Below are 12561 nucleotides of genomic sequence, written 5' to 3'. Positions count from 1 at the left end.
ATATTTTTTTTTTTATTAAAGGCACTGCCAAACAAATAAAAGCAGGGAAAACTGAAGGGGGTGCATTTATTGAATGAAGGGCACTTTACTAGAGGAAATCTGTAGTGACAAGGCTTTGTTGCGCTGAGAGAGTGCCACAATCCATACAGTGTAAGGCAGCTAGTACCTCAGCTGAATCAACTCAATCTTATTGATATGAGGTGTCTCTGGGTGGAGTTCAGGGAGGCCGGAGTGACTAAAAATTGAGGGGAGAACCATGTGAAACAGGGAGACAGTGGAGAGTGAGGCTCCCACATTTGTGTATACTCTTCCCTTACATCCAAGGGTGAACCCTGAACAGTGCATGCAAAGAAAAGATTGTAAGGATCTGGTGAAAGCAGAGGTTTTAGCTCATGTTTACTGCAAAACCATGCTTAATTTTGAATTTCACCATGTTAGGAAGACCAGATAAAAATATAAGGCTTTTCACTGGAAGCCCAGGAGAGGGTCATGCCTTGAAAGTAAATATTTTACTGAGGTATTGCCTTGAGAATAAGGGCAAAACCTAAGAAGTCTCATACTAACCAGTGTAAAAACTAAGACATCACTGGTTAAAGGTGACCAGACAGTAATGTATGTGCCTGCTAGAACACAAACACTCTTCATAAGATCACAAAATTTTATTTCATCTGCAATGTTCAATATAGTAAAAAATTACCGGGCATGTGAAAGTAAATAAACAACAAACCAGAAAAATATAACCCAAGGTCAGCTGAAAAGATAATCAATAGAAGTAGACTATGAGATAAGATGGATGTTGAAATAAGGAGAAAAAGAACTTTAAGCAGCTATTACAATAGGTGTATGGACTTAATATGGTCATAACAAATAAGGGAAATGAAAAGTGTAGAAGGAAGCAAATAGAAATTATAGAACAGGAAAGTGTAACATATGAAATGACCAGTTCCTTGGATACTTCCATTTCTTCCATGAAGAAGTAACAGGTATTGGGATATGCACTCCCATCACAAACAAGTAGGAGATGAGGCAAAATATGTGACAGAAAAGGATAGGACTGTGGTCTCAGACAGAAAGGAAAGAAACAGGGACAACTTTAATATTTTCACAGCTTTGTACCTCCAGATAACTTTATGATGCAGCCTAGGGTAACCCAAACATTGCTGAATGACATCCCTGAGTTGAAAAGACTGAAGCACTCATGGAAGCTGAGGGGACTGAATTTTTTTTTTTTTTCTAGAGACGGCGTCTCCCTCAGTCACCCACGCTGGAGTGGTGGAGTACGCTCACTGCAACCTCTGCCTCCCAAGTTCAAGCACTTTTCCTGCCTCAGTCTCCCAAGTAGCTGGGACTAGAGGCGCCCATGGCCACACCCGGCTAATTTCTTTTGTATTTAGTAGAGATGGGGTTTCACCATGTTGCCCAGCTGGTCTCCAACTCCTGAGCTCAGGTAATCAGCCAGCCTCGGCCCTTCAAAGGGCTAGACTGACAGGCGTGAGCCACCAAATATTAGTAAATTCAGCACATCTATGAAATGGATAACATATCATGACCAGTTGTGATTTATCCCAAGATTACAAGGTTGATTACCTTTAAGGGTCATTCAATAGAATTCATCACATTAACACAAACAAGAAGAGAGAGAAAACATGATTATCCGAAAACACTTGAAAACATTTCACAACTACTAAAATGAGTAAGTGAGGTAGTAAGGTCACAAAGCACAAAGGCCATATAGAAATTTAATTTATGTGTAATACAAAACAATTGGAAAAATAAATTTTAAAAATCCATTTATAATAGTGTAAAAAACATCAAACAGGCCAGGTGAAGTGGCAGGAACTCATGCCTGTAATCCCAGCTCTTTGGGAGGCCAAGGCAGGCGGATTCCTTGAGGTCAGGAGTTTAAGACCAGCCTGGCCACAATAGCAAAACCCCGTCCCTACTAAAAACACAAAAATTAGCCAAAAGCAGTGGTGCATGCCTGTAGCCCCAGCTGCTCAGGAGGCTGAGGTGGGAGGAGGACTTGAACCTGGGAGATGGAGGCTGCAGTGAGCCAAGATCGCGCCACTGCACTCAAGCACTCCAGCCTAGATGAGAGAGAGAAACATTTTCTCAAAAATAACAACGAAACAAAAAACACACACAAAAAATCAAATGCTCAAGAAATGTGTTGACACACTAAAAAGTGTAAAATATTGGACCAAAGTAAAGAACACTTAAATAATGGAAACATATATCACATTCCCGGAAAGAGAGTCATTATTAAAATATTTACTCTATGCATTTTGATGGATTTATTCACTGCACGTTCATTCATCATTCCAAAACAAGTTTTAGAGATTTCAACAAGCTGATTTGAAAAGTATATGGAAAAGCAGAAGACCTATAATAAACAAAATAATTTTGCAGAAGAAAATGATGGAGTATTCACATTACCTGATTTCAAGGCTTACTATGGACTACAGTAACCAAGACCGTGTGGTTTGGCGTATGGATAGACATATAATCAAACTGAATCCCATAGGGAATTCAGGAATGCATCCATGTATACATGATTAACTGGTGGAAAGGAAAGTCTTTTTAATAAATGATGAGTACACAACATGGAAATAAATAAGCCTCATTCCTTTAACCACATTGCAGTTACCCTCAGATGAATTATAGACTTCCGCATAAAAGCTACAATTATAAAGCTTCTAGAGGAAAATATCCTCAGTATCTAGAGGTAAGCCACAATTTCTTAGGAAGCACCAAATATCAAAGAAAAAATGATAAATTGTACTTCATTAAAATGTAATACTTTTGTTCATCAAATGACATTATTAAGAAAATGAATAGGGAAGTCATGGACTGGGAAAAAAAATTGTAACACAAATACATGGAAAAGAACTTGTATCTAGAACGTGTAAATAACTCTTACTAATCAGTAACAAGAGATCATCCAATTTTTAAAAGGCAAATATGTGGTCAATTCACAGAAGAAACTATGTGGATGGCCAATAAGCACATGTGAAGTTTCTCGACATTATTAGTCATAAAAGAAAATTCAAGCCAAAATCACAGGTTATCCCAACTAGAATGGCTAAAACCACAAAAACTGGAAATCTCAAATATTGGTGACAATGTAAAGCAACTGGAAGTCATTTCCCTTGCTGGTGGGAGTATGAAATTACACAACTTGAATATTGTTTAGCAGTTTCTTATAAAGTCAAACAAGACAAGTCTTTTACCCAGAAATTAGACTCCTAGGTATTTCTCCAAAAGGACACAAACATTTACACAATAATATTCATTCTCTCAGGTGAAAAGCAGATAAACAAAATATGGCATATTCATACGATTGAATACTGCTCAGCCATAAAACGTGAACCGAATAATACATACGTGGATGAATCTCAAAAACATTATCTTTAGTGAAAGAAACCAGATTTTTAAAAAATCACGTTCTGTATGATTCCATTTATATACATCTCAAGAACAGGCAAACATCATCTATGATAATAGGGAAAATTTTCATGCAATGATGATATTAGATTTAATATGATTTCTTCTTTGGGATGGTATATTTAGATTACAAAGTTTCTTCTGGACTGTTTCTTGTTAATTTTTGACATTTCTCTGGCTAAGAGGAAGCATACAGATTTGAAACATGATGCTCTCTCTTCAGTAACTATCTCATTTTTATTATATTTCAATGGCATCAAAATTGCTAATGAGGCAATTGATTAAAAATAATTTTTAAACTACCTTTCAGCATTTAAACTCTTAAATATTGCAGTTTAAAAAAGGCTCTGGGACTTTTAAGAGCATGATCAACTGCACCAAGTATTTTTGTAAGAAACCCTAGTCAGTTAACCCATTTGTCAATGTGATATATGTACCCTAACATTCTTAAGTGCGTATGCAAAACCCTCATCCACCTTGTCAGTTGACTGACTCTAAAGCACAGACCACATCGTCTGATACTCACCGACGATTATTGGCTGCGGCTCACTTTTTACTCCAACCCCTGCACTGGTACTAGCTGCAACCTCTACCCGGTATTGAATACCTGGGAACAATCCACCGATTATTACAGACCGAACGGCTGCATCCACAGTTTTGTTGATATGGAATCGTGTTTCATTTCCTAGACACCAGATCTGCAGAAATGGAAAGTGAATAACACAGGGACATAATAGTATCGTTTCTGGTAACAAGACTGCTATAACTGATGAAATATTTTGTAATTGTAACATATCTATCTTCTAGGCTTACAGAAGTTTTGTAAATGACATCTTCTAAAGCCCAACCTCTGCAGTTTATTTATAAGTGTGTATGTAAGTGTGTTTGTGTGCACGTGCACCTGTATTAAAAGAAGGACAATAAGGGAAGCTGTAACTATGCCATGTTCATTTATATCTTATTCTCAGCACTGAAAGCTCATAATGAGTAATTTAGAAAGCACAGTGCCTTCTTTAACACCCCTGGTGTGTAGTTTTGGTTGCAAATGCCATTTTCATGTGGCTTAGAACACATAATTTCCTCTGCTTTATTTATCAAGATTTATTATGTATATAATCCACTAAAATATGGTGATTATAAGTTGCAATATCTAAGGTATACAGGTAGACATCTAAGTAATTTATATTTCATTTAAGAAAATATTAACTTGCACAGAAGTAGTTAACAAGATTAATTGACCTAAGTTATAGGTATTGACTAAAATGAAATTAAAGCCAATACTTACGTTGACAGCAATAAATCTAATATTGATCAACACATATCTACACACACAAACACATTCATGAGAACAAAGTGGTGGCAAGTCTTTAGACCTTGATGTTAAGGAAGTTAGGCTTTTATTTCAAGTAGGAATCAAATTTTAAGGCATCTTCTGGGATGTGGAAATTGTTCCTATAAAATGTGTTATGAAAAGAAATCCATTGTGTATCCACATTTGTATTCGTATTATATAATATTTTAAAATTTACATGTAGACACATATGCAGGAAAACATACGATTTGTTTTGGAGCAGGTAAGTTCCCAAATTTTTTCAGTAAAAAATAATGCTTGTGAATCATGTGTTTCTTTTATTGATATATTATATCTGTGTTCTTAGTGAAGGAATATTTAGCTCTTACCTACATATGCGCTTTGAAACCAAAATATGACAAGTCTCTAGAGAGTGAGAACGTATACAACTTATGAAAAAACAAATTCCTCATGTTGTAAAAAAAAAAAAAGTAACAATATTTAACTACATGGAAATTTAGGATATTTAGTGCCAAATGGTACAAAAATAAATTCCTAACCTCATTAAAACACACACACACTCAAACTCACCCGGAATGTCCTAATGCTTATAAAATCTTAGAATCTATATAATTATTGTATTGTAAAAGCATTTATTCTTCTGTTTCTTAAGCATGTGTCTCATAACATGATATAAGTCATTTTAAAATAAATCTTTATACATATAGTCCATTCATTTGCTTTAGCAAGTTGACCTTTAATAAAATTCGATGTAACAATTAACGTTTTCTTAGAAATAAAATTTAATCTGCAAACTTTTTAGTAAAATTATTCAGCTTAATATTAAATACCAACTCTGAATTTTTGAGGTGAAATGGGTGTCTAGTTTTGTATTGTATTAGATGTATAGAATATGCTGTTTTCAGATATCTAGAAATATTCATTAATAGATGATACTAACAGATCATTTATTAATAAATTATAGTTTTGAATTTTACAAAGATTAATGAGGGGTTTTGCATTCACATGTGGTCTAATCACAACACAAACAGAATCTTATTTTGAAAACTTCGAAATACTACGTTAAACACCAAATGATGGCAATGAAACAATAGATATATATTGTTTCTAAACAGCCAAAAATTAATCAGGTGAAAAATGAGACAATCAACTGTTTTTTCTGTAAGTCAGTATTTTGCAAAATGTGTTGTTTCAGTGGCTTTTTTTCAGGTGAAATATTCTACAGAACCTCAGTCAACACACAAAAGTAGCATCTGGAGTGAGGGTTGGTGCTACCCACAACCCACTCCACCTCTTTAACTCCGAAGCCTCTATTTTTCTGAGAACGTGTTTTAAAAAAACAGCTGCCTTACAGCCTCTTATGCAGAATTCTAATAACAAAGATAAAACCCATTTTCTGGGCTTCACTACCTACCCTCTGCCCCATCTCTTTAAATCCTTGAGGTTGTAGAATCACACCATACAGAAAACCATTTCACTGGTGTGGTTTAATTGTTCAGCTGGATTTGTGTGATCTGTGACCTGGAACTCAGGCTCTAATACCTATGTATTTGTTTCATTATCTGTCACACAGAAATGTAAATAAAAACTTTACACTTAAGCTGAATAAGAGAACCTTTAGAGATGTTCCTCATTCGTGAGGCACTGAGATTTCTCTGGGAACCTTTATATGAGGGCTGTCCTTCTTCACCCGGGTCCTACCTTGTATTCTTGGAGAATTCCATTCTGGTGATCTGGAGGAGGAGGATCCCAGGAAACACTAATACTTGTGCTATTGTAGCTTCCAACTGTCAGTACAGTGACAGACTGTGGAGGGGCACTTGGGGCTGTAGAGGAAGTAATTAGAATAAATGCAAACTGTAAGCCTTGGTGCGCGTTAGTGCTACTTCCAGAAAATAAATAGAAAGACCAGATGCAGGCGGCTCTGGCTTCCAGGAGTTCTGAATGCACACGCTGTTCAACGGTGACAGTTTTTTTTTGAGAAATATTCTTTAAATACAATATCTAGATTTAAAGCAAATGCAACAGCTTTTGTAATATGCTCTCAAGAATAAATTTAACAGCTAACATTCTAATACGTGTTTTCTATACACCCCGCAAAGAGCTAAGTGTCAGGTTTAACTCTCGCATTAACCTCAGGAGGTAGAAACAACCGTTATCTCGGTTTTACAGATGAGGAAACAGAAGGTTACTGTAAGAGACTTAGGAAAGTCAAACAGCAAGTCAGAATTTGAGCCTGTGTATGTCTGATTTTAGAACTCTAATAGGCTGTCTTTCTAAAAACAACCACAACTTCTTCTAATCAAAATTATTCTGAGAGGATATATTCCAGTATTTATCATGTGTTATTTCTGAATGGTGGCATTATTGACAGCTTTTTTTGTATGCTTTTAGTTTGTGCTTACTAAATAAAAACAGAAACACAGCTATAAATGTCATCAACCAGAAAAAACTTCTTTTTCTTCCCATACTGGGAAAAATAATTGACTGCTATCAATTGACCTGTAAGTTAAGATTGAAAACTTCTTTTATACGGATGGGAAGGAACTCTGATGATAAAATGAACACAGTTCATGCTGGGTCAAATGTGAAATGGGAAGATTTTGATTTCCTACATTAATTCTCTGCCTTTATAGTTTCTCCTATAACTAATTACAACCATCCTGAGAAAAGGCAAGAGGGAAGCTCTTTCTGATTTTAGACTGCCGCATCTCTCATTTAGAGTGTCTGAGAACTGAGAAGTAATAACTTTGTGGAAAAATTCATCTATTCTCAGTGAGTCTCTGAATTAAAACCAAAGGTAGGAGTAGTTAAAATTATAGTATTACATAACATACTTCTTGACAGTTTAAAATACCAAATAATTTTGTGGTATTAATGGCTTATATAGAATAATCAATGCTTGCATAGCTTTACACTGTTTAGTTTTTTGAAACTATCCTAAATATCCTAAAATGTATTTTAAAAGCCTGACAGCAGATATCCCATGTTTTGTAAATATGTCATGACATATTTCATTTAAGTATAGCCATATTTGCATCAAGATATAGGACACACACAGAAACATGTTAACACAATACTGTTCTTTTCTATTCCTCTTTGTGACAATATTGCTCCAAAATATGGCACGATGACATAAATCCAACCACTTGTCTACGAGCCTTGTAGTTATTAAGTAGACTGCATTGAAAAATAAGACTTTCACAATGGGTTTCTCATTCACCTTGCTGCTGTCTTGGCAAGAACACCGTGCCTGCTTCCTGACAGGTCAATTATTCCAGGACTCAGCTTCCTTCTACAGATGTGAAAGAACCCAAATTGCCACTCATCGTTCCCAGACACAGCCCGGCTGAGTTCCATTTGTTACCGTCACACAGCCACAGAAATTGGAGATGAATGTATACCTAACAGTGACAAATGTCTAATCCAGAGGAAAAGTCTAACTGCAGTGAAATTGATTTTGGAAACAGGCTTCAAACAGAGCATTCTGTGTTAAGGTTACCTGCTCCACTCATTAATACGACCAATTTGCAACACAGAGTGAAATTTAATGATGAATAAAGATATGATGATAATGATTATTATTTTTAAACACGTTAGCAAGGAGAAAATATACTATTACAATTACTGGTAACTTTTCAACATATCCTAAAAATAGATTAATAATTCCTTTTTAAATATGCATTTTTGCCCCTGCCAATGTATCACACTGCAAAACAATGGGAAGATGACATTCTTGCTGTGTTGTTTAAGAAACGTGTAATTTAACAGCTCCTTGGTCAAGCATATAGATATTAACATGGGCAACCTACATACATTTTATTAAGGCTTCTAAATATGTTTAGAGAAAGGGCTTTCTACAAGAGTTGTGAGCACAAAACTGATACAAAAGCAGAGTGGAGGGATTTATTTCATTTGGCATCTCCTTTTTTTTTTTAACTTTGATGACAACATTTATTATAAGCCTCTTGTTTAGTGAAAGAGATACCACTAAATGAACTGGTGGAAACCTACAGTAAGCTCATGTTCATGGTAGATCGACTTTAACATACCTTTAGGTAAGAAAAGGTCCAAAATGGGGAGAAAGAGGGAACTGCTCACAGGAGAAAGTGGCTAATAAAAGACAGTGTCACAATTAACTATAACAAAAAGAGTAGTCACAATGAATAGCCTGTGTTCTCAAATTTCCATTTCTCAAAACTCCAAATGAACCAAATCTACACAAAATATAGGGGAATATTTAATAATCCAATTCAAGGGAACTGAAAAACATAAGATTTGGTGCAAATGGTTACTTAAGAAAAATTCAAATTACATTAGTGCCCTTTTTTTCTGCTTGTCAGAGTCTACAGACTTCTCAGAATAAAAGGAGAAAATGACACTTCCTCAATTTACTTTTAGATGATATCTTTCCATTCTTCTAAGGAAGATAATAAGTAGGTACTGTAAAAGAAATTAGTTTCATCATGATATAAGTTTGATTTATATTCGAAATCTGAATACTGACCTTCTTCAGTAGTACGAACCGTTTTAGATTCACTATCCATTCCTTGGAACTCATTAAAATATGGTCGTACTTTAATTTCATAAGTCACCCCCTTTTTCAGGTTGACTAAGACAGCACTTCGTTCAGTTGGGACTTTGGCATCTAAATTCTGCCATGAAGATGTCGCCTGCAGACCTGAAGTCTGACGATACATCACTCGGTAGCCTTGGATAAACTGGGGCTGGCGATCAACCTGAAACACATGGTAAAGGGCATCTGAAACTGAAGGAAGGTATTTTACACATCACAGTGAATTCGTCCTCTTTTCATTTGTCCCTACTTCTGTCCTCATCTTAGTCATGTTGTGACTTTCTAGCTAATCTCTCTGCTTCCCTTCTAATAACTCCTATCCTGTCAGAGTTCAGATTGCTCCCAAGATTATTTCCAAAATGAAGACTGGAAGAACTCTCTCTGCTGTTTAGAATACCTCACAGTTCCTAAGATACCTACCTAATCAATTCAGATTCCTTGGATGAGCACAAGGCCTCTCAAAGGCCAGATCTGCCGATATCTCTAGCTTTATGTGCCGACATCTCTATAGCTTTATGTGCCAATTTCTCTAGCTTTATGTCTCCTCGGCTTACCCTTTTTCTGCATCCAACAATTCCCTTTCATGTGGCTTTATATGTAATATGCTCTTTGTCAGGGATTTCCATTCTCATCCTGTGTCTATTCCCTAACATCGTCGCTCACTCAAAACACATGTTTCGGGTTCCTACTTATAGGTGCCAGAAATTCTGCTGAGCTCTGGGGATAAAATGCACAATGAAAATAGAGTCAGTCCCTGCCCTCATGAGCTGAGGTGAGAAGATGGAGTCCAGGTGGAGAGTAGGAGTGGTCTAACAATGACTAAACCATGGTCAAGTTACAATCATTAAAAAAAAAAAAAAAGCATAAACAAGTGTTAAGAATCAGAGGTGCCAGCTGCTAAGAAAGTCTATAGTGGAGAGAAAGGTGCCTGAGTTGGGAAGGGGAGATAAAGCTTCCATGAAGAACTCCTAAGTGCTCAGATAGGCAAGAAGAGCAGGATTTACCCAGGAAAACAAATGTGAGGACATCATGGATAAAATCCCTGTGGCTGGAAAAAGCATAAAACAGAGATTGAAGTTGTAGAGCTAGAGCATTTGTTTTAAAAGCATATGAACACTTACACCCATTACCAAGTAGTAAATGAAAAACTTCTATGAATTTACCAACTTCTGACTCTTCAATTGTCCCATTCTTGACACAATTTGACAACTTTTTTGATATCTTCATTTTTTTAAGGTACAGTAAGAAGCTATCTTAAATAACGATCTAAGATTAAACTCATACCAAATAGAACTTTTAAAAAGTGTTTTTGTTTGTTATTGACAATCACTTAAAAATCAAATATATATAAATGCAAGATTAAAAAATTAAATATATTCTTTTCTGTATACATTTATTTTAAAATATTTACCAGGGTTTTATAGTTGTTTCATTTCCAAGGAGAAAACAACCATGGATTTTAAAAATTATTTTTAAAAATTAAACATCTTTGAATGCTTTGTCATGTTTTTAGAAACACTTGATTTAAACACAAACTATGATAGCATGTTCCAACTAATATCCTTTACCATAGTTTAATAGCTATAGTCTAAGAAGCTTTAATTTGACATACTTCATGTCAAATAAAGTGTAAAGATTAATGGAAAAGAATGGAATAACCTCATTTCAGGAAGTTTGTAGAGAAAGAGGAAATAAAAAAGAGGATACTGGAGATGGTTATTAATTTCAGCTGTAAACAAATTTCTTTATCCAAGAAATTTGAAATTTGTTCAGCATTTGAAATTTGTTTCAACATTTGTTGAAATGTTGAGATTTGTCAGCAGGTTATAAACAAAGCATATTCTTTCATGTATTAACCACTAACATCTCTTCTTTAGTTGCAGTATTGTTTCATTTATTTTTAATTGAGGGCAGCAAATGAATATTAGCTAAAAATATTGGCTTTAGAAAGTTAAAAATGCAGAGCCTCAATAAAAATATAGTGGAACAAAAGGAAATATTTAGAATGTCCAAACGACAGAACTCCCTAAATTAAGTGAGTCTGTGTGTGTGTGTGTGTGTGAGTGTGCGTGTATTTCCGTGTGTGGCTAATTCCAGTTTCCCAGATACGTCTCAACAAGTATGAACTCCTTCACCCACCTGACAGCTGTCTCACCCTCAAAGACTTTCTGGAGTTAGTGCTACACTTGTATGAGGTTAGATCAAAAAAAAGTGAGCCCAGGTGTGACATGGAAGCTGGTGATTGGCAGGTCCTCATTCATGCTACTAGTTTATGTTTCTACCATTGGACACATTTTTTGAAAAGCAGGAGTTTTTCTGACACTACGAAATAAGGCAACCAAGAGGTGAAAAGTTAAATTTATGACAGTCAAAGAGAGATGACTTTCATCAAAACTGTCAGTGTTCAGAAAAACCCTTGCAGTATATGTTAAAACAACATTAAACCTGCATTTTATAAACTTCTCTGCATTTGCTTTAAGTGAATTTATATACTGAAAGAAAGACATAACTCACAATAATAGCTTGTTAATACTGAAAGAAGCAAGCTGTATTTTTAAGAAGAACATTAAGCAGCTGTTTCCAGATGAAGGGAGTCTGTAAATCAGGGTAAATTGGTTTTATCCATGTTTGGTTTTCATTAATTAAGTGTTTTAGGGACTTTATGAAGCTAATGTTTACTACAAAACATTGTTTTGCTTACTTCAGTGTACACTATCTTCAGCCAGTATACAGTATGGGGCTTCTTAATAGTTAAATAGTTTAATTTGATTGTGTGCAGTGGCAATGCATTTTTTTTTTTTCAGGAGGAAATTTGTTGTTACAGGTGGAAGCAGAAATGAAAATGTTGAACATTTACTTTAAAAAAAAATAGGTGAGATTTTTACTGGATGTGTGTTCTACCCCACTAAATTTTGGAGCTCATTTTGACAGGTGGTCATTTTCAAGTTAGGCCATATGTTTGTTATAAGTTTTATTAACATTCTGATTATAAGAAGGAGGATTTTCTTTTAGGGTTGATTACAATCAGAGTCTGACCACAGATTCATGGGTTTATATAATTTAAAAAAATTAGTATTTTCTGAAACATGAATAAAAAAAAAAAGAGTTGCCTTAAGGAAAAAGTAAAATGATTACAAAAACTTTAGACTTCCAGTCCTAGGTCTCAATTTGAATTAGACTTCAACCTCTTAAACTTTCTGAGCCTCAGTTTACTTAATTTACTCACATA

The 12561-nt window shown here is 35.1% G+C and overlaps 1 protein-coding gene across 10 annotated transcripts in view; it reads right to left on the bottom strand.

The window, feature by feature from the left end:
• Positions 1–12561, bottom strand: part of ROBO2 (roundabout guidance receptor 2) — a 1759746-nt gene that overhangs the window by 65585 nt on the left and 1681600 nt on the right. For all 10 annotated transcript variants that reach the window (XM_073009644.1, XM_073009645.1, XM_073009647.1 and 7 more), the window contains 3 exons: positions 9264–9495; positions 6458–6582; positions 3971–4142 (listed from right to left, as the gene is read on the bottom strand). In XM_073009644.1, the coding sequence (XP_072865745.1) occupies positions 3971–4142; positions 6458–6582; positions 9264–9495 (529 nt within the window). The remainder of the gene's footprint in view (positions 1–3970; positions 4143–6457; positions 6583–9263; positions 9496–12561) is intronic.

Source organism: Chlorocebus sabaeus, chromosome 22 (assembly GCF_047675955.1).
Source record: "Chlorocebus sabaeus isolate Y175 chromosome 22, mChlSab1.0.hap1, whole genome shotgun sequence".
NCBI classification, from domain to species: domain Eukaryota; kingdom Metazoa; phylum Chordata; class Mammalia; order Primates; family Cercopithecidae; genus Chlorocebus; species Chlorocebus sabaeus.
Note: the sequence above shows the minus strand (reverse complement) of the source record. Positions and strands in the feature narration are given on the sequence as shown.